Below are 23,916 nucleotides of genomic sequence, written 5' to 3'. Positions count from 1 at the left end.
AATTGAGAAAATATAAAAGAAAATAACATTTACTAAGAGCTAATTACACATTTCTACGAATAATCTCTTTGAGAAAATGTAACGCTCAAAGAGGAACGTTACATATGTCTTGTAGAAGGACAGGTTAGACTGTAACTCTCTGAACACAATTTAGTCATTAGAAGACAAAAGACTCTCTGTAAAAAGGGTGAAACGCAAAAATTGTAAATGGAGAAAATTCTAATATATATGGAGTTGTTGAATTGTAGAACTAACAAGGAAGTTTGACACGCGTTTTATGTGCTCCGTGAATTCCGTTTAATTTGGGGATATAGGCCTATTTGGTGTTCGTGTGGAGTAACTTCGGTTTTTGCAACATGTAGTGGGATGGTGGGCTCGAGTTTCAAGAGTGAGTTTTCTCACGGACTTTGGTGAGTGGAGGTGGTGGAAGGTTTTGGTGAGTGTGCTATCTTCTTATAGTCTATTCAAATGGTATTCCCTTAGGAGAGGGATTGGGTGACATTGAAGTGAACCAAGCAAAAATGAAGTGAAATCTTCCTTTGATGAGTGAAATTCCTTACAGTTTTTATTTAATATCAGATACCGGTATATCGAAATCATAAGTTCGTTATTTCAGTTAATATTCGTTAAAATTGTATATTTGAATTTTTCAATAATAACAATACTTTTAACTTTGAGCTTTATAACGAGTGCAACAAATAAGCTTCAATAATGAAAACTACGAAAATACAATCAAAACACACATCTAGTACCTTTACCAATATTGGAAATAATTCCAAGGATTTTCTTTGTTCAATATGTAACAAATTTCAAATCTACGTGTTATATATAAACTTAGAGAATTCGACTGGTTGAAAAAATCCTGTTAGCATCACTAATCGATTATAAGTTTTGTAGTAATCTATAGAGAAAATGGCGGTAGTGATGAAATTAACACTGAACTTGACTAAACTCAGAAAGCAACCGGGATACTAGGCAGAAAGCAGTAGAAGGAAACATAGGAATGAATGTCAGATTGGAGAAACGTAAGCCATGGTTGATGAGGAATAAAAAGATGAATGAGAATAGAAACGTGCAGGATTATTCTGGTTTCCACATCCAAGACCATTTATCTCGATACCCCTTTGTAACTTTTAAACTAATAGACTAAATAAAAAAAACTCTTAAACACCGTACCATACACGTATCGACAGAGGGACATTATTTGACATACTCTACAATACAACCAGGTGATAGTGTTACCAACCGAACATAAAATCATTTTTTAAATGGAACTACATGAGGTTATTACGTATTTCAAATCTACGTGTTAAATAAAAACTTTTACCATCGCACTCTTTATTCAGTGTTAGAAACTATGGACGCCACAATATTACAAGCTTCCGAAATTCGGAGACCAGTTAGTTTAATAGATATTTTCACTCAATCATCAATATATACAGTACTGGACATAAGTATTCATACAGCACCTGCGCCAGAATTAACAATGCATTGACAGGCAAATGGTGAATGAGAGAGTTACATCTCCAACACAGACATGTCCCTGGAGTTGGAAGACTAGACGCAACACGAATTCGTAGAAATATCCTTACTATGGAATGTACAAATAAAGGAAATGCGTGGGCAGAGCGATATTTGCCTGGACATATGTATTCGTACACCGCAGAATAATACTAGAGAAGTACCATCAAATCAGTAGTGCCAGCAGGCAGAGACTAGATAGTCATTACTGAGACGCTCGAAGTGTCAGGTGAAGTGTGAGGCGGTATTCGCTGTAACCTAGAAAGAGATAATGGGGCGGAAAAGGAAAGAAACCACACCCGAGGAAAGGAAACTGATTCTATCACTATTTCAGAACAAATCGTATTCACAAATCGCAGAAATAATGGGCAGAAGTCGTTCGACTGTACAGTGTATAGTAGAACGATATAAAGGGAAAACAATATACATAAACAGTGAAAGGGTGGGTCGTCAACAAAAGCTCACTACGAGGGAAACACGGGTAGTGTTGAGAATTATGTAGAAAACGCCGGAAGTGTCATCGTCAGTGATAGCGGCATATGTACATGAACACTTCGGGAAACAAGTGTCCTCACGAACTATTCGGCGACTTTTCAATCGAGCTGGGTACAGAGCGCGGGTACCGAGACGAAAATCATTCAGCAATAAGAAAAACAGGAAATGGCGCTTAACGTTTACACAGGAGAATGTAAGTAAAAGTACAGGCTTTTGGGATAAGGTATTGTTTACAGATGAAAGTAAATTTAATATTTTCTACAATGATGACAGAATTTTAGTGTGGAGAAGACCCAATACTGAGCTTGAGGTTCAGAATATACAAGCGATAGTTAAGCATGGTGGTGGAGGGGTGATGGTCTGGGGCTGTATGTCTACCGCGGGCGTTGGAGAGCTTGTATTTATTGACGGAACAATGGATAAATATGTATATTTAGACATCCTAGAACGAAATTTGCAGAAGAGTGTGGATAAATTGGGTGTTCGACAAGATTATTACTTCCAACAGGACAACGACCCAAAACATACCGCCGAGTTTGTGCGTATGTGGTTACTATACCACACGCCTCATACCCTGAAAACTCGAGCGCAGTCCCCAGACCTGAACCCCATTGAACATTTGTGGAGTGAATTGGAAACGCGCATACGAAAACATGAAATAACTAATAAAACTAGACTGAAAGAGATACTTTTGCAAGAGTGGCAGAATATTACACGTGAAACCACTTCGTCTCTTGTTCATTCAATGCCCAACAGATTGAGGGAGGTTATTCGAAAGCGAGGCATGTATACGAAGTATTAATGGAAGATATTTATGGTTTGCCATTCATAACTAGAGAACTTTTCGTTTTTTGTACGAATACTTATGTCCAGCACACAGTGCATATTGTTTGTTTCTTTTCATTGTTGTAGCAAATCAATCTATGTTTTGTTTTCCGTTTATTTTGTGCATATTCTTTGCTGAATGAAGCATATGTCTCGCACAACACATGCGTCTAATTATTTACCTAATGGCAGAAACAAGTGTCTTTTCTTCAAAGTTTGCACTGTACGAATACTTATGACCATGACTGTATACTACGATATTTAATAGAGATTTTATAGGCATTTTATGCCGTACACGTTTTGTGCATCTGAAGAGTTTTACGTGAAATCAATTCGACTTTGACACACGGCCTACATAAATTACCTAAATATTTTAGCTATATTAATACTTACGTAAGAGGGTATTGTTGTCTCCAGGAACCCAATCGCCTCCTCTGCATGAATCTCCGAAAAAGTTCTGCACCGTTTCCAGTTCGTTTTCGATAGTGGTCATGCTAGAGTCACATCTGTACTCAATTGTCGACTGAATGATTTTTTTCTCGAATTCCTGCACAACGATAAATTGTATTATGAAGCTACTTTGCGAACGACTTAATCCAAAATTAATTGTTTTACATTTTATGAAACAATATTGGTTAAACGACGCATGTGCAAATTATTCTTTTTCATGAATGATTATTGATAATATTGTGGGGAAGTCAAAGGGAAGGATTGGGTTGATATTGTAAAATAGGAATAAGAGTGCACACAGCTTGTATGCATTACGAGCTTCAGTTTAAGATGGGTCACAAACACTTCTTATTGTACACTGTAAAAAATCGTTGTGTTATTTCAACGACATGCCTATGTGTTAACACGATTGTGTTAAAATATAACCAAACCGTTGGCTGGAACAACTCACTCTCCATTTGGAGTTGAATGACAGTTGAATGACACACACAACCTGTGTGTTAAATTAACACAAGTGTAGAATCTTCTGTGTTGTTTTCTGCGTGATTGCCAAATATATTGGGCATCTAATTATAAAGGCTTATGAATTGAAGCTACAAACAAACACAGTAGAAAGAAATACTTAAACAAATCCAGGTACGCAAAATTTCAACATGAAAACCGCGCGATGTATTTTCAGTTGTTTTACATAATGTTTCTGAAGAAATATGTCAACAGCGAGAAACAACATCGTATTACTGTGTCACTTCTACACTGCACTACAGCTCACCAGTCAGCACCAGGGACTGTGCTTCAAAAATGGCGGAAAACAAGTAGAATCACGATTAAGAGGCAAATATATTATAAGGATATAGGTAAGGGTTTCCTATCTTTCTTGAACAAGATGTTGGTGAAGGTTGTGTTTCGCACCATCAAGCAATACTTCACAATAAATGTTGGGGAGGACGACAAAAATTTTTATGAAGATTTTCTGTATGATGTGTTCTGTAGTTTACTATTCTTATTTTAAAACTAGAATCTTCGGTAAGCGTAAGCATGCACACTACATGGTTTTCCAACACTGAAAAATGGTTACATCAACACCACACACGGAGTATTTCAACACCGAAATAGGTGTCGTAGCAACACAGAATTGGAGTCGAACTAACACCAAAAACGGTGTTAATCTAGTGGTCTGACCTTGAATTTTAACATAGGAAGTGTTCAATTAACACCAAAATAGTATTATATATATGGTTTTGACCTTGAATTATGACAAAGATTGTGTATTGAAATAATAAGAAAATGATGTTGAAGTAACACAGGGACTATGTTATACTGATACTTGACATGGTGTAATATTAACACAAATTAATTAACACACTACATACTGTTACTTTCTTCGTGTTGGTGCAACACCACCACAAGTAACACTCAACACTTTTCTCCACACTATCAACCCTGACATGGGTCAAATCAACACCGAAAATACTAACACAGATCCGAATTTAACACTGCTCAACACCGGTTGTGTGTTAAAGACGTAACACACCCCCTGTGTTAAACGCCAACACCGCGGGGTCTGTGTTGAACTAACACCACATAATGGTAGTCACGCTGGAACCACTGTCCTGTGTTAAAATTGAGTTGAGTTAGCACAACCATTTTTTATTGCATATATCTGTTCTATGAAGGTTTTTTTTTTTTTTTTGGTAGAAAATGACAATAGTTCAATGTATGAGAGATAATTTTGACCTCCGTTACGCCATTAAAGGAAAACGACGATATGACGAAACGGAAATAAGACAAAGTAGTTTATTAAACATCGCGCATCCTTCATATCGACAGACAGACTCTACCATTCAATCACTGTGAAGTAAGAATACCAAAACACATCGAATGCAATCGATGCCCCCGAGAAGCATAACAACATTATGTAATTCGATTTATTTCTCCAAATGGCTACTGAGTTTCCTGAAATTCCAAGGTCAGACAGTTCAGAAATCATAGTCTATGATTTTTACAAACCATATGATTCATGCGTTAATCGGAGCCGTTTGCCGCTGCAGAATTCTATTCTTGGCTATTCTCGTTGTCGTGTCTTTCTTTAAAACTCTCTGCAGTACTCGTGCAGACATTCATCACTTTAGCATAAGAACGAAAGAAATTAAGTGTCATATTAATAACTAAGTGTGTACAATGAATTAGTAAATCAAATTAAAGAATCAAATTAAACAAGTGGTGGTTACAGTCTCTTATTGGCATGAATGACAATATTTTATTGAAAAACCAATTGACTTACAGAGGAACTGGTACATGTAGAAAGAAAGTACAGTAGTATAGTAGATATCTTTTGTAACAATGTAGTCATTTAACTGAAAACATTTAATAGTATTGTGTTCGACATTTGACACATCATGTAAGCTTAATTACATAACAAATAATTTATAAACTTACTCAATACCAGCCCGATTATAGGCTAAATATTCAAGTATTCAAATCCGCCTGTTACTTTAAAGTCCTTCCAAACTCATGTTACATGCAAATAGACAGTTTACGTTTTCTATTGTCATACTTTACCTATTGCAGGCTGAAGTTTAGCTTTGACCAATCAGTGGTCTTTCTTTCTGAATGTAAAATTTATGCGCTCGTGGAAACTTCTTAGAGACTTCTCCATTGCGACTCGAAGATTTAGTGTATGGGCCGCGGTGGCTCAGTGGTAGAGTGTTCAGCTTTGGTGCTCGGGGTCCCGGGTTCGATCCCAGCCCCAGCCAAGTGAACTTTGTGGTGGACAAACACCGTGTGCGTGGGTTTCTCGGGGTTCTCCCGTTTCCTCCCACTTTCTTCATTCCACCATTTCATTCATTACTCATCATCACCGTCTCCTTTAGCATAACCGGCATAATCGTGGGACGTAAAACTCAAAGATTTCATTTTTTCATTTCGAAGATTTAGTGCAGAATGGTTTGTCGGTTGAAAACCTGATCTTTTTATATGAATTATTGTCCTTGTTTGTTTCAACTATTTTTTTCTTTCTAATTTGCTAAAAAGGTCATTATATTGTATTTTAAAGTTTACAAATCTTAGAAAAGTCCTAATGACAAAATATTGTTATCGAATAATGGAAAAATAAGAAGTATTTTGAAGTCTAATTCACCCAAAGCTGTGCTTTCAATTTTCCATGACTTTATCTGAATTGTTAATTTTATCTACTGACAAACACCATGTTATATTACCACAGGTGCTTTTTGACTATTTGCAATCGCCTTGCTTCTGCTTACAACGATTTAAGAAAGATTACAAATCCTGTCCTTGTGATTTTTAGAAATAATGTATGCACGTATACAAAATTTTAAGATACTACAAAAGTCTTAGTTCAGTTTCATCCATAGAACTAACTTTATGACTTTCATGAAAAAAAAAATTAATCATGATTTTCTTAAAAATTCATAGTTCGTGATTTCATTACATCATTTAACAAAGTTCCCACCGTAATTCCTACTAATTCGACCTTGAATTGTGGTTGTATTATGCCCTTCTGCCAGGAGAAATCGTATTACATCATATACCTGTAGATCATACTTGGAGGGCGCTTCCATTGTATTCGATATGGTTTGACGCTCACTACTTGTTATGATTGAATGGCAAATCCTATTTATCAGCGTTGGGGGTGTGTGACGTTCAATGAACAGCTTTGTATTATCTCTGTTTCTTCATTTCATGTGACTTCTCTCTGGTGGCTTAATGGAGGTTGAAAAAATAGCCTCCGTAAACGACAGATGTATTAATGTAGCTGTACCGATTTAAGCTTCATGGAGTCAAATTAAAGTTATAATTTGTAAATAATTAAAACTCAAGAAGCAACTTGATTATGAATATAATAGATTATAATTTAGTATGCACTTATAAATTTTAGTATTCCCATAACAATTGGAAGTAAACCAATTCAGTCATCATCAGAAAGAATGACGAGAAGATGAACTATGACCCTAAAGCACAAGAATGAAAATTTCATTAAAAGCAGACAATTTTGTAAACTTTTTTTTTTTTTTTTTTTACCTTAAGTACAGCCTCTGTCATCTGCCCCTTTTTGTCAAATCCTGGATGACAAAATTTCTTTCCTTGAACGTCACGTAATAAATTAATTTGAGAGCTCTGCTTTACTAAAGCAACCATTTGAAAAGCATAAGGTTCTGAAAAGAAAAAATTTATACTTTCAAAAAAAAAAAAAAAATGCTTTTAAAGACACAATTTAAGTATTTCTCAAGTAATCCCTATATACACTGGTACAGTTATAAAAACAGTATTATCAAGCTATTTGATGAACACTTTTTTTTAAGAATAGAAAAGACGACTTTTGTTTCTTATATTCTCTACTTATATATTGAACCACTGGCGCAAATCCCGAGGAAATGAGGGGGACATGTCCCCTCCAATCTTGGAGTTGGGGGACTGTCCTCCCCAATAATCCGATTTGAAATGTGTTTTGGGGGGGGAAATGTTATATTTGTGTCCGATTGCCACAAAGGAAAGTGAGATGAAATTGATGTCCCCCAGAATAGGCCTCAAACCTGCCCGCCTCCCAATGTTGAAGACAACTCTGCTCCCTGATCCTCCACAGGATTGTTTTTTCAAGTTCACAAATAGTTTTGAACAACGCTAAAAAAAAAAAAAAAAAAAAAATATTACTTGTTACCTCAATGTTGAAGACAGATTTGCGCCGCTGATGGAAACTACTGAAGACTAGGATGATACGTTAAAAGTTTAGTACTCGCGGAAGTTGAATTCGATATCACATATATTTTAAATAGTTAATGGGAAATAAGTATTGTAATTTTAGCTTGCTAAGTGATAGTTGAAGTGCACTGTCAAAGATTAAATATCTTCAGAAATCAAAATAATTAGGGAAAGCACTTCATGTAAGCCGTTCAGAACATTTTGAAATCATATCCAATTACCAAAGTTGTGAGGAAAAGCATGGAAAAATTAACGTTATTTTTTAAAAAGATTATAAGAGTTATTTACAATATCTGATCATGAATATTTAAGCTCTGAAACAAGCTTCAGATACAGATATCAAAGATGAATATATGTCCAAAATGACAAGAAAGTGGACTTAAATCTCATGTGCACTGAACGCCCCGTATGTAAGTATTGTACTGCATGAACAAAAAAATAAAAATAATAACTTTTTTAATTCATTGCTTGGTACTTTGACTCTTCACAGAAAGTTTCATTTATTTTTTGAATAGTTTTACTTAAAAAATGAATATGATTCTTTTTTTTTTTTTTTTTACAATTTTGACTACTGTTGTCATTTTTTAAATTCTTATTTAATTATTTACTTATTGTGAGAAATTCCTCTACTTTTTCCCCCATGTGACTGAAATTTCATTAGTGATTTCTTTGCATAGCTCCACACATTCTTGATAAATATCCTCTAAACATGTAACTTTAGGTTTCAAAGAACTTCAATCAGAGAAACAGAAGTCGATCTAAAATGGCGGATTTTTGAAAGTTTTTTTTTTTTAAATTAATATAAGCAACTTATCAGAGTGGAGCCTAAACGGCTGATGCGATTGGAAAAATCCCTCCATTTTAGATTGAAAACTATCTATTTCCAACAACTTTCCGTTCTTTTCTGTATTTCTACTTAAAATGGAGCTGGCATATGGCCCCAGACTTTTAGTACACCCTCTATATTGATATTAATGTAGTGTACTGTGTATAAGTATTTCTAATACAATACAGGATTTTTGCAATAAAGAGTACAAGGAAATACTTGTTTCTATTAAATGTTTACATTAGCCTGTAAATGTAGATGTTGTTGATTGAATGTATGATATCGCTACATATTTACATTACTTCTCTAATGCATAGCATAGTTTAAAAGTCAAAAACTTGGCGGAGAAAGAACTTTTTTTTCTTTTTTTCTTTTTGCAACACTGAATCCATAGGCAAGAAACCACTTCTCGCTATTCATTACTGTGTTTTTGCTTAATGGTGATCAGTGTTGAAACTGGAAATAGTACTTTATACTACCACAGGCCCAATGGGAGATCAGGGTGAGTATGAAACCTATTCTTGGGGCTCTGAGTGTATACGAGGTGTATTCAAAACGTATAGAACCTTATTTTTTCCCCCGCGTAAATCAATGAGGCGCGGGATACTTTCTTCAGTGTAGAGTAGAGGGGACACTCATGCGCAGTCGTGGTTTTTTTTCCCGTCCACAGAAAGCGTCAGTCACTGGCAATCGGTCAATGAGTGATGAAATGTAATAAGCGGTCGTCGGATTTCAGGTTTTTTTCTCTTTTTTTCTTTTTTCTTTTTTTTAAATGATAGAAAAAGTTGAGCAGCGATATTGTATCAAATTTTGCCAAAAGCTTGGAGATACCCAATCGCAAACCATTCAATCGAATCGATACATTCAATTTTGAATGAGAATTTGGACATGAGGAGAGGGTCCGCGAAATTTGGTTCAAGCTTTCATCATCATTGTGTGTTGTCGCCAAACACAACATTCCTGTGTATCATCAGGCTCCCTACTCAGCCGACATGGCTCCCTGAGACTTTTGGTTATTTCCCAAGTTGAAAATGCCACTAAAAGGGACCCGACCTGAGTCAAGAGAAGACGTCATGCGGAATACGACGGCACTGTTTCTCGTCATTCCAAAAACTGCTTTCCAGAAGTGTTTCCAACAGTGGTGGGAGAGCTGGGAGAAGGATACTACTTTGAAGGGGATTAGTGTTTCGAATTTATAAATCAATAAATGTAATTTTTTGCCCTCTAAAGATTCGACACTTTTTGAACACACCTCGAATAGCAAACCATTTTGGCTCTATACAGATCCAAATTGAAAACCGAAAGTGATAGTATATTTTTATTTCCTTTAGTTTTAGTCTAGAGATGGAACCTATTCTTGGAAAACATAGTCCATAATTTAAAAAAGCCGTATTTATTACAATTTTTGCTCTATGGATCGAAATGGTAAATTTCTGCTACTTTCAGTTTGAATAGAAAGCTAGGGGAGAATCTGGGTGACCCTGATTTTTGGGATGCTGAATTTATACCAAAAGCATCTCGTTGTCTCTGGCCAACTTTGCTCTGATACCTCCGACATCAGCCGGACATAGTTCTATAAGACATATCATACTTATGCACAGCATAGTTTGGAAGCCTAATCATAGTAGAGAAATAAGTATTTACTAAAAACACTTACGGAAGGGGACATCTTTGTGACGAATTTCATTGATCACCAGCAAATCGGAGTTATCCGGGTATGTTTTGGCCATAAGAAGTAATTCCTCTGCAGAAAACACACCAAAATCTGCTCCGTTGCTCATTATTTTTATTGCACATTCCACGCTAGAAATAATAATAAAAATAATAACTTATTTTATAACATTTTAAGGTAAGTAAATAAGTCAATAATACAGATTATGACACGAGAGTCAGAACTTCAATAATGACTACACTTTACTTAACAAGTGATACAGGCAGGATACATCTATAAATCGTTTGCTGTTCCTCAATGTTGCTTCCAGTGTTGTTAGGTGCAAACTTTTGTCAGATGTGGAAACCTTAGTTACATCTGTAGCAGTATATGTTCTGTTGAAGGCTCTAATGGAGATGTGTATTGACCGGAGAATCTCTGTAAGATTACAGAAACTGCCAATTCGAAATGAAGCCAGTTCTTGGGAATAAAATTACAGTCAAAAAAGTTACGTCCGAAGAATTTAGTGTATAGAAGAATATTTCTCGGTTCTCCAGAGCAAATAAACATTCTAAAAATTGCCCTCTTGTTACAGAACATTGTTCGGTCAAGTAATGGGGAGGTATGCCGAAAATATCGTAATACTTGTTGTAGATTACTATTTTAGACTTCCAGCTAACAACACGAAAGATTGTTCTTTTCGTCATGACATATGCACGTGGCATTCGAAAGCAATCTTTATTTGCGTGAATTAGGTATAGCTATTGATCTAACGTGTGGTATTATGTAAGTGATAATCACGGTTTTCCTTTCATTGCGTATATACAGTTGTCACTATTAAAGTTCCAAACCTCGCATTTATGCTGATGAATATACAGGATAAATCGTTTATCTTGAAACACCCTTGTCATTTTTAGGCTAATAATACGTAAAAAAATGAAAGTATCGACAGCGGACATTATTTGATTTCGTAATACAGAACATGTGATACAAAAAGAATATGCTACATCTATAAATCGTTTGCTGTTCCTCAGTGTTGCCTCTAGCTTTGTGTGGAAACTGTTGCCAGATATGGAAATCTTAGTACAGGGTGGCCACAAAGTCCCAATACCCCTTAATAAATGCTAATGTAAGTTTTCCCGTCACGCCTTGATAAATGCTAATGTAAGTTTTCCCGTTATCCCTCTTAAATGCTAATGTAAGGTTTTCCATTGTTTCAGATTGTGTGAACGATGGCTGATACTTCCAGTTAAAATATTAAAGAACGTGCCTGGTCATCACGAAGTCAGACCTCACCACCTGTGATAATGTGGTATGGGGGTTCATAAAGGGCATCGTTGCACAAAACCGTTACGATACCACTGCCGAACTGACAGAAGCTGTGAAACAAGCTTTCACTCAAGTTACACCTACAGTGCTACACAAAATGTCGCACAGAACCTGCCTGGTTTTATCCTTTGTCATGAGAATGACGATGGATAGACTGATTCTTTGGACACTTAATGTTTCCTATCTCAATAAAACTCGAAGGCATTGTTGTTTATGTCATTCAGTTCTTTCTGTGTAGTTATTTACGTACGTTTAGTTGTTTGTGTTACTTATTTTCAGGCGTAACGGAACTTTGTGGCTACTTTATATATATATATATATATATATATATATATATATATATATATATATATATATATATATATCAGTAGGGTACTTTTAATATCACCATATTATAGGTTGCCAACCCACCATTAAAGCTTAGTTCTCAAATGACACACTGCATATTTCAAATTTCGGTTAGAGGGAAGCAAACTGGGCCCCATCTTTTTTCGCTTGATTCTTGTAGTATGTGACGAGACAAACACGACGGTACCAAAATTATCGAAATTCCACCGGGGGAACATGGGTAATTTGGGTAATTTTGTAGCTTAGTATGGAAAATGAAGGGGAGGGAGCAAACTGGGCCCCATCTTTTTTCACTTGATTCTTGTAGTATGTGACGAGACAAACACGATGGTACCAAAATTATCGAAATTGCACCGGGGGAACATGGGTAATTTGGGTAATTTTGTAGCTTAGTATGGACAATGAAGGGGAGGGAGCAAACTGGGCCCCATCTTTTTTCACTTGATTCTTGTAGTATGTGACGAGACAAACACGATGGTACCAAAATTATCGAAATTGCACCGGGGGAACATGGGTAATTTGGGTAATTTTGTAGCTTAGTATGGAAAATGAAGGGGAGGGAGCAAACTGGGCCCCATCTTTTTTCACTTGATTCTTGTAGTATGTGACGAGACAAACACGATGGTACCAAAATTATCGAAATTGCACCGGGGGAACATGGGTAATTTGGGTAATTTTGTAGCTTAGTATGGAAAATGAAGGGGAGGGAGCAAACTGGGCCCCATCTTTTTTCACTTGATTCTTGTAGTATGTGACGAGACAAACACGATGGTACCAAAATTATCGAAATTGCACCGGGGGAACATGGGTAATTTGGGTAATTTTGTAGCTTAGTATGGAAAATGAAGGGGAGGGAGCAAACTGGGCCCCATCTTTTTTCACTTGATTCTTGTAGTATGTGACGAGACAAACATGATGGTACCAAAATTATCGAAATTGCACCGGGGGAACATGGGTAATTTGGGTAATTCTGTAGCTTAGTATGGAAAATGAAGGGGAGGGAGCAAACTGGGCCCCATCTTTTTTCACTTGATTCTTGTAGTATGTGACGAGACAAACACGATGGTACCAAAATTATCGAAATTGCACCGGGGGAACATGGGTAATTTGGGTAATTTTGTAGCTTAGTATGGAAAATGAAGGGGAGGGAGCAAACTGGGCCCCATCTTTTTTCACTTGATTCTTGTAGTATGTGACGAGACAAACACGACGGTACCAAAATTATCGAAATTGCACCGGGGGAACATGGGTAATTTGGGTAATTTTGTAGCTTAGTATGGAAAATGTAGGGGAGGGAGCAAACTGGGCCCCATCTTTTTTCGCTTGACTCTTGTAGTATGTGACGAGACAAACACAATGGTAAAAAAGTTATCGTAATTGCACCAGGGGAACATGGGTAATTTGGGTAATTTTGTAGCTTAGTTTGGAAAATGAAGAGGAGGGAGCAAACTGGGCCCCATCTTTTTTCGATTGATTCTTGTAGTATGTGACGAGACAAACACGACGGTACCAAAATTATCGAAATTGCACCGGGGGAACATGGGTAATTTGGGTAATTTTGTAGCTTAATATGGAAAATGAAGGGGAGGGAGCAAACTGGGCCCCATCTTTTTTCGATTGATTCTTGTAGTATATGACAAACTGGGCACCATCTTTTTTAAAGGTAGAGCGAGCGGTGAGCGGGTCGTGGCCGCAAGTGGAACTAACAGCAAAACATCCTTTGAACCAGGGTTACCAAATACAGAATGTGCTGCAATAATCTGCGCCCCAAGTAAAATACCACAAAGGAATGTTTGATCTAATGTAGTGTGAACTGTACAGGAATTTTGAAATACTATTCAATATATAATAATTTAATAATATTGTGCAATGTTATTTAATAATGTGTTGAGAAGGGATTTGAAAAATTTAGTCGGATGGTAAAATTGATATATAATTTTTAATTCGTGGAACAACAGTTCTTACTACAAATAGACGATCGTAGGATTTGATCCCTGGATTTCAGCGATTTTGAAACCAGAACACTAAATGCTAACTTTTACTTGTTCTCATTACGTTATAGGAAAGAAATTAAGATTTGATTTAGGGAGTCCGTCATGTGAAAAATATTTAAATTCCTAATGAGAATAAGATATCTCAAACTTCACTAGCACCACACCCGTTCCGTTTAACCATTTGCTGTGTAATTTCACTGTCAGCCAGTATGACAGTTGTGCGGACCGATTGATCCCACTACAATTTCGAATGTTCCCACGAAAACTTCGATAATTCGAAAACTTCGGGCAAGTTCGATAACTTTGGAAGCATCGTCTTTGACTTCTCACATAGTAGTAGAACCAAACGAAAAAAGATAGACCCAGTTTGCTCTCTCCCCTTGATTTTACATACTCAACTACAAAATTACCCGAATTAAACAAGTTCCACCGGTACAATTTCGATAATTTTGGTACCATCGTGTTTGTATTATCACATAGTAAAGAATCAAGCGAAAAAAAGTTGGAGCCCAGTTTCCTTCCTCCATTTCATTTTCCATACCAACCTACAAAATTACCCAAATTACCCATGTTCCCCCGGTGCAATTACGATAATTTTTTTACCATTGTGTTTGTCTCGTCACATACTACAAAAATCAAGCGAAAAAAGATGGGGCCCAGTTTGTTCCCTCCCCTTTATTTTCCATATTAAGCTACAAAATTACCCAAATTACCCGTGTTCCCCCGGTGCAATTTCGATAATTTTGGTACCGTTGAGTTTGTCTCATCACATACTACAAGAATCAATCGAAAAAAGATGGGGCCCAGTTTGCTCCCTCCCCTTCATTTTCCAAACTAAGCTACAAAATTACCCAAATTACCATGTTCCCCCGGTGCAATTACGATAATTTTTTTACCATTGTGTTTGTCTCGTCACATACTACAAAAATCAAGCGAAAAAAGATGGGGCCCAGTTTGCTCCCTCCCCTTCATTTTCCATACTAAGCTACAAAATTACCCAAATTACCCATTTTCCCCGGTGCAATTTCGATAATTTTGGTACCATCGTGTTTGTCTCGTCACATACTACAAGAATCAAGTGAAAAAAGATGGGGCCCAGTTTGCTCCCTCCCCTTCCTTTTCCATACTAAGCTACAAAATTACCCAAATTACCCATGTTCCACTGGTGCAATTTCGATAATTTTGGTACCGTCGTGTTTGTCTCGTCACATACTACAAGAATCAAGTGAAAAAAGATGGGGCCCAGTTTGCTCCCTCCCCTTCATTTTCCATACTAAGCTACAAAATTACCCAAATTACCCATGTTCCCCCGGTGCAATTTCGATAATTTTGGTACCATCGTGTTTGTCTCGTCACATACTACAAGAATCAAGCGAAAAAAGATGGGGCCCAGTTTGCTTCCCTGCCCTGACATTTTAAACAAAAAACTTATAATGTACCTATTATTTAGTGTTTGAAACTAAGGACGTTCCAGTATCATTAGCATCTTCTCGGATACAAATTTTAGAAATCTCTACAGGAGTAATAACGCAACTGAGACAGAGGGGGCAAAGCACGTCCAAGATATACTACAGCATCGAATACTATAACCGTTATATGACGTAGTAGAATAAATACGAACAAAGTTACAAGGCACTGAAAAATGGATTTCTTTCAAAATATTTTATTTCGAAAAAAAAAAAAAAAAGCTTTTACAAATATAACATCCAATCCCATAGATGGTTTTCAATACTCGCAGAGGCGGACTGGGCCACTCGGATACCTGGAAATTTCCGGGTGAGCCCTGCCCTCTGCAAAATCATACTCGATTAGTTATAACTAATTCAAAACTCCGTTCTCGTTCAAAGTACCAGTGGCGTAACTAACGGACACGCAGTGCTAGCGAAGGGGGGCACTAGGAAAAGGGGGCCCTGCCTAACCCGTAACCTTGTTTGTTAAAAACTCAATAAGACAATAAAAAAGTCTCAAAAAGACATGTAAGTTATTAACTCGAAAATGTAATCTCGTCCATAATTTATGTATTCAATAATGCGATATGCAATCGATAACATATAAAGAGCATGGAGCTGATTGACCTATGATAAGGAAACCGTGTTAGACATGGAGTTGTTGGACGCGAGTGATGACGATAAATAATGGTTCCCTGAGCACAGCAGTGATGTCAGAAAACGGACCCGAAGCCCAGAAAATCGGGCCCCGAAGTTTCGAGCTTGGGTTCCCCCTATTCACCAATGAAATATGTAGTTCTTGAACGTGGGAAGTAGCAATGGAAAAGTCCTGGTCCCCTGAGCACAGCGCTGATGTCACAAATCGAGCTCGTAGCCTGATATTCCCAGATAGCAGGCCCTGAAAATATAAAGTCGGGTCCCTTCTATTCACAAATGAAGAGTAGAGTTTCTGGACGTGGATAGTTTCATTGCAAAGGGTCGGTTTCCCCTGAGTACACCAGTGATGTCGTAAATCTGGCCTGGGGCTCGATGCCCAAGAAATCGGGCCCCAAAGGATGTTAATTCCATATTCTCCATGCTTTTTGCTCACAAAAATAAGTTTCCTTCCTTATTATCCTGCCCGAATGTTATTCAACCGAACGATTCCTGCACTGTTCGCCTTTTCTCATTTCGCAATGAAATTTACATGTAAAACCTGTAATTACTTTCCAACTAGATGTAAGGCGGAACGGGAAATCTCGATGTGCATTTTCCCGTTTCGCCTTACGAACTTTATATTGGTAGGCTTGCAAATACATTCATAGATACAATTTGATTGCGGGCAATATAAGAACGGACTTGCCTCCTGGCTACCCAGCAATCGCCAACATGATAAAGAAGAAAGTATATATTTCTAGGAATAATATTTTGTTTGAAAATTTGACCTTAATCGCTAATGCTAGACAGATGCTTTCAGCATTTTCTAGTGCTAGACTTGTTTAATTTTTTTCCATGCGCACTATTTTTAATAATCAAAGAAGGGTTGGTTTAATTATAATGTATAAAATATGGTTAAAATGTATAAGAATAATAAGTATTTTCGATAATTATTGGAAATACTTATTATTCATATACATTTATTATTATGTGTTAGGTATGTTACCTTATTGAGGCTTTGGTCTTTGCAGTACGTGAATTTAGAATAATAAGTTGTACAAAATGTACCTACAAACTATTAATAAGGAAGCAAAAGTCATTTATGAAAGTCAATTTGCTTGAGATAGCGTTTTTATGGGTATAAAAGAAAGAAAATAATGTTTGAAGAGAATATAAGGTTAAACTCCGATACAATTATACAATATATAGTATAGCAATAAATTCGCAACTGTACATCCAGTTAGACAAATCAGAGTATAACAGTGGACGATTAATTTCATTAAAAAAATATTTTAACGTATTAGCATTGTCATTTAAAAAAAATACTTAATTTTATATTACAAACATTCTTCATTTGCTGTAGGCAAGGGGTGGGCCGTGGGGGTGCGAATCCTCCTCCCCGAAATCCAAACTCTTTTGTAATTTTTTTCTAATTTTAGGGACGATATTACAAATTTTAGTACAATATGTCCTCATATTGAATGTGGATACCTTTTCCCCCGAAATGAATTATTTTTCACGTCCCTGCCTGTAGGTATTAAACAAGTTTAATAAACATATAACAAGCGAACCCCATTTGGCAGGATATGGTTTGGAGGGCCAACTCCCCATTTCTCTCCCCGGCTACCCCTGTATATATCACTATTGTAAGTTCCTCGTTGCTACCATATTTTTAAATGTCTACTTTACCAAATAAAACTACCCTTCCTTTTGGTTGTAGAAGAGGTTTTTTTTTCTATCTACGTAAGTATAGTCGCACATTTTTTGCTTGAAATTTTTTGCACACTAATGAACATTGGGTTCAGACTGTTTGATTTGTGAATCGGAATTTCTGCAAAATTGTTTTCATTACGCAATAAATGAAACATGGTTATAAGAACTATCATTGTAATTTGTCCGTTTTCTTTACACATAAGTAGTGAGCATCCGCGAGGATTTTTTTTTTCACTATTCCAACCTTTTCTTCACTCCTGATCCGAGTTTAGTTGTTTTTCCGGAGTTGCAATTCTATTTCTGTAGACAGAATAAATTATTGTCATTGAGATTAAAATAAATAAAGTATAGGTAAGGTAGATAGTGTTGAAAGTGATTCTACTGTTTTTATATACAACGAAAGGAAAAAATAAATCCGATAAAGAGAAATGAAAAATGACAACGTGAATTTGAGAAAGTGGCAGCAGATTCGAAGCAAACACGTTTGTTTGAACCTGCAAGTCGAAACAAGAAGGGAATATTCGTGCCTTATGCCATCGCCGATTGACCAAAATATGATACTGAAAAAGATTTTGTCGAAGCAGGAAATTTTCATGCTATAATTATCTGCATGTAAATTATACGTACGAAAACAGACTCTTACGCACACCAGAACTTGTAGGACCATTTTTATGCCGTTTTTCTTTCTTTCTTTTTCTTCTTTTTTGTGTTTGTTCCCGTGAATTGTAGTGGGGCATCAAAAATGCAGATTCGTGACACACGATGGTCGGATTCATGAGTCAAAATTTTCATGGTGGGCCAAAGTTCGCCAGTCCTCTGATCATTAATTCTAAGTCCTGAATTCCAATTCATTACATTGTTACCTTCTTTTTCAATGAAACTTGTTTCTTTCCAGTTTCTTAGTATCCTTCAGTTGAACATTTTAATTACATTTATATTTGCTCAAGCAGGGCTACCAATATATGAAAATTATTGTAAAGCGAAACGGGAATTCTCGTTTTGCCTTACGATAACAAATCATTAAGTACCAATTTTGATTGACGTTTCCTGGGATACGAATCATAAGGCAAAATGGGAAAAGGCGTACAGTGAAGACACTTAATGAACATTACAAGACAATACTGTGATGCTGCATGTCAGTAAGGTACAGCACAATATATTTGATATCGAATAGAAGGGACCTAAGTCCAAACATGTGGGGCCCGAATTCTTGGGTTTCGTGCCATGGGACCGATTTCTAACATCATCGCTGTGCTCAGGGGACCCGGTTCATAACAACGCCACAACTTTCGTTTTCCAACTTCATGTCTAACATTTCCTTCCTGTAGGAGGATTTTCATGGAGTATTCTCCATGTTCTTATCCAAGAAAAACAAAGACACGTTACAAAGCTGTGGGAATTAATAGGGCATTAGATTGGGACAATTTCTTTTTATCATATATATAAAGTACACGGGAAATAGTGAACCACAATGGAAACGCAGCATTCCTTTCTTGCAAATCTTTATTTTTTAACTTATGACTTTTTTTTTTAATTTTTTATTTATTTTACTTGTTTTCAAAACTCGGGTAGGAGATCTCCATTGCTGATGCATAGTTTTTTTTTCTTTTTTAAGCGAATCGATAAAGAGGAAGGAAGCTAGCAAGATGGGGTTTCTAATTCGGGATACCTAACAATAGTGCACGAATATTCACGGGGACCCATTTGCGAATATTGCGGGGATTGGCGGCACGCGATCTTAGTTATGCTACTAATACTAACATTAAAAATAATGTAATTTGAATTGTATTTATGTGTGTCTTATGTGGAATAATTCATCCTAGGAAAAGGTAGCCCTATGGATTGCACAGGTCATATGGGTCTTTAATACGAAGGGGCCCCCGAAGTAAACAGGTCACGGAAAGATATTACAATTAATCATTGTCGTAACTTGGAACCCAATTAACGATGAGCTTTCTGGTATTTTCTTAACACTTCATTTCACAGCGATCAGCAATAAAGCATAATCTCATTCTTTCCAATTCCTAGAAAATACTATTTCCACTTTCCAAACACTCTTTGATAACTCTTTCAGTTACTCAAGTATCGTGTGAGCGAGCATTTAGTTATCTTAAATTAATTAAAACTCGTACGCGTTCGTCCTTGTCAAATCATATTCTGGAATCAGATTTATGCTTATGGCCATTGAAAGGGATGTTCTGCAAAAAATCTCTAATGATGAAATTATCGATGAAATTGGGAAATCTGTCTTTAGAAAAATGCTGCTATAAAATTTGGTTTGATAAATGAACTTCATTACTCATGTATTTTATAAGAATTGCAAAACGCGTCAAAAACATGACTAACAAATGCGGTCTGTGTAGTCAATAAATATGCGAATTTTTACATCAAAGGTTCGTGTGGTTCGTTCCGTTTTTCTTTCTTGATCTTGAGAGGGTGATTCCTAACTGCCGTTAATAGAAAAAATATTGTAGGCTGTAATGCTAATATGTTGTAGTAATGTTCCAATTTAATTAGTGTTTAAGAAGTCAACCAAACTCGGGGTGTTTTATCAGAAATGTTTTAAAACTGTTTCTCTAAACTTTCTGTTTTCAAAATGTTACTTTCTTTTTTTCTCACCTCCATAATTGGATGGTTACTCAACGTTCTTCATTATATATCATGTAAACAAATCTAGGAAGACAGACTATTATTTTACGCAATAAAATTAAGTTTATTATAATTTATTCACTCATTTGCATGTACCATTCATGAAAATTAAATTCCTCATAATTTTGAAGTTGGAATCGTATCATTTCAGATCTCTTTCAATATAAACAATCGCTGCTTTGAAGGCACATGTACGATTTATTGCAAAGATTTTCAGAATATAGGAAATAAAGAAAGCGCAATAATACTTGGCTATAGATGTGCATACACAACTTAACATTTCGTGGGGGCAGGGATTTAGCCATCCAAGTCTCCAGCTAAGGGTTCAATCCCAAAAGAACAGTCCAGACTTCAGACCAACTCGGTATTCATCAAGGCTCTTAAGCATCATTCTCCAGGTGGACCCTTGTACTCCCCGTCTCTGAATACACGTAACGATCATTATACCGTTTAGAGCAATTTGGTATCTCAAATCTTCCCGGAGATATGATAAATATTGGTAGAGTTTGCAACATTATTTAAATTTATATAATTGCGAGACCTTGACAACTATAAACAGTTGCTATGATGTTATACAAGCAAAGAAAAGCGACCATTATGTAAAGAAAATTAACACCGTAGTATAGGTAAATTATTTTCGGAACAGCTGTGAACTTTCGTACGAGCAGCTCTGAATCAAGTCGCACAGCATGACGTTTCCACAACAACGCGAAAACAATTGGCTAAGAGCTTACACATACTGACCACAGTGCTTTCACTGTGTGCAACTTATCACTCCCCTCCCATGTTCCGGCTCGCAGACTAGCTTCGCGCAAAAAGTAATAGCTGTTCCGAAATTACACATGATATTTTCATCGTACAAGGGAGCTTCAAAATAAATGGTCCACCCTGTGCGTTAGCACACATTTCTTGATTTAAAATAATAATAATAATAATAATAATAATAATAATAATAATAATAATAAAGCTGCGAAAATTTTCCCAATTTCTAGCAAAGACGTTTCACGTAGCAAGGTTGTTGTACTCTCTCCTATAGAAGGGATGACCAAGTCTGATCAAAATATTGTTGCTTCACCAAAATGGTAAAATAATCTTTTCTTTTCTTTTCTTTTCTTCCTTTTTAAATCTCTAGATCTTGATTCAGTGGAACTACTCTAAAGTTGTTTCAAGGTTGGTTTCAATTTTGTACAATTGAAAATTTTATCTTACATAAAATATGTTAAAGTTATACAGTTCCTCACATAGGAGTTGATAATAGGGTGTGTTTAATAAAATCTTATAATGAAAACAATACATTTACGTTGTTTAGTCCCCCAATTCATATGTTTGATAAAGTATACAGACAAATCCTCGCGCCCGAAACATCGCTACAAAAGATTCCGTAGTTTCTGAGAGAAGGTCGACCAAATGTTCAGTGTCTCGTGGTCGGCGAAGGATGTGCCATATATTGCGTTTGACAGTACATGGGTAGATGATGTCAAGGGGGTATGCAGAGTGTGGTGAAGGAGCATTTTCGTTACAGTTGCTGTGCGAAGCCTTGCATTGCCGATCTAGAGAATCACTGAGTGGTGTCTTGCTGGTCATTTCTCCGCAATAGCTTCTTGAATTCGATTCAGTGCTTCACAAAACAGGGCAGCATTTATCATCACATTTCTGGAGAGCAGTTCAAAGTGAATGATGCTTTCTTCGTTCCACGATATGGACAATTATGCCTTGCGTGAATGCAATCACCTTTCATATAAGGTGTTCCCTCTCTAGGATGATAAATTGTTTTCTGAGTGTAATGTTGAAGTAGAGGCACGATTTTTCGTGAACCATGACACTTCTGAGCAGGAAAGTAAGCAGGCAGACTGCACGTTACCGTTAAACTCGCGCACAAACCCCCTTCCTGCTGGTCTGACTAGTGCGCGCACCTCTGGTGCAAGGGATCTCGGGTTCGATTCCAGGTGAGACAACCTTGCAATTTGATCGCATTATAGTGGTTCGGCTTCCACCTTAAACGATAGGTCCACGCATCATGGGGCCTAGGCACTGAAATGGGTCACTTAATCAACTAACCACGCACTAAGCTTCTGCACCTTCCTCGTGGCATGCAAATGTCTGCCGACGGTTCTATAGTTTATAGTCCATCTGTATCACCAATTCCAATGTCCTTTAATGTGGATCTTCATGGATTAACGAAGCCCGATTTCACACCAGAACTTGGGGGGTTGATATCGAACTGTCCCTTCTTAAAATGAGCATACTAACATTTGGGCAGGCCTTTCAATAATTACATTATTTCCATACACTGCGCAAGCGTTTCTAGAGACTCCCGAGACAGGCATACCTTAGTAAATCTCAAATAAGATAATATGCTGAAAATGATCGCATTTCTTTACTTGACACTCTATGTTCAATTACCGGCAACAGAGAAACGTGAGGATTAATGTCGATGTATCCTCCTGACATGGATTAAACAGGTACAAGGTTATTCAGTGCACACGAAATACCAAAAGCAAGAGTTAATACGAGATATTACACTTCATTTCGTAAAGGACAGAACTTTGTGCACCAACCCAAGAAATTAAAGGAGATAAAATGCGTAATACTAGTGATTTTCTATGGTAATATCTACTAATACATACCTGTCATCAACATGAACACAATTAACTTGACTGTCAGTACCATCTAATGCTGGATGACATAAATGCTGTTTATTTGGTGTTACGCACAATCGATCTGCAAGAGGAAAGGTAAATATACACATTACTTCAAAAGTGTTTTCCTAAAATAGAACCATAGCTCTGAGTTCAAGTTTAGCGACACATTTGTTGCTAAAAGGGGATAATATCCATACATATTGAGCTTGATATTTTATGAATGTTTTGACTAAATAGTAAACAAAAGTAATTTTCAAAATCAATGTTGAGCCTTCCAGTCTATAACAGGTGATCAACCAATAAAATAACGAGTTTATAGAATTGAAAACCTAACGTTAGATTTGAAAGATAATTTGAAGTTGTTTTTATTTCGGAAATTGTCCTTTAAATGCGGTTTTAAAAACGATTTTATTTCCTAAAAATAGTCACGTATGCTTCTCTAAGAGTATTTCATGAGTCAGAAGTTGTAGGAAAAAGATGTTTGTAGCTGCACCAGAAACTGTTGATACTTTTAAAAGTTATAACCAGGAGTCCAAAAGTTATATATATATCAAACAATAAAACGTGTGTACTGGAAAAATTAACATTAGTTGTTCAGTTGCATTCTATTAAACTCAGTTCAGTATATTAAATAATTGAATCGTTTTTTTTAGAAACCACTTTTTGGATCAAA

General features: G+C 36.5%; 1 protein-coding gene across 1 annotated transcript in view; it reads right to left on the bottom strand.

Moving 5' to 3' along the window:
• LOC145688503 (transferrin-like) overlaps positions 1-23,916 on the bottom strand; it is a 142,533-nt gene that overhangs the window by 78,290 nt on the left and 40,327 nt on the right. Inside the window, exons 2-5 of the mRNA XM_081762845.1 lie at positions 23,229-23,322; positions 10,491-10,636; positions 7,330-7,463; positions 3,235-3,388 (exon numbers count right to left, since the gene is read on the bottom strand). Of these exons, the coding sequence (XP_081618971.1) occupies positions 3,235-3,388; positions 7,330-7,463; positions 10,491-10,636; positions 23,229-23,322 (528 nt within the window). The remainder of the gene's footprint in view (positions 1-3,234; positions 3,389-7,329; positions 7,464-10,490; positions 10,637-23,228; positions 23,323-23,916) is intronic.

This window comes from Thermobia domestica, chromosome 1 (genome assembly GCF_964235325.1).
Source record: "Thermobia domestica chromosome 1, izTheDome1.hap1.1, whole genome shotgun sequence".
Classification (NCBI taxonomy): Eukaryota; Metazoa; Arthropoda; class Insecta; order Zygentoma; family Lepismatidae; genus Thermobia; species Thermobia domestica.
The sequence above is the reverse complement of the archived record's forward strand: the minus strand, read 5'-3'. Positions and strand labels throughout refer to the sequence as shown.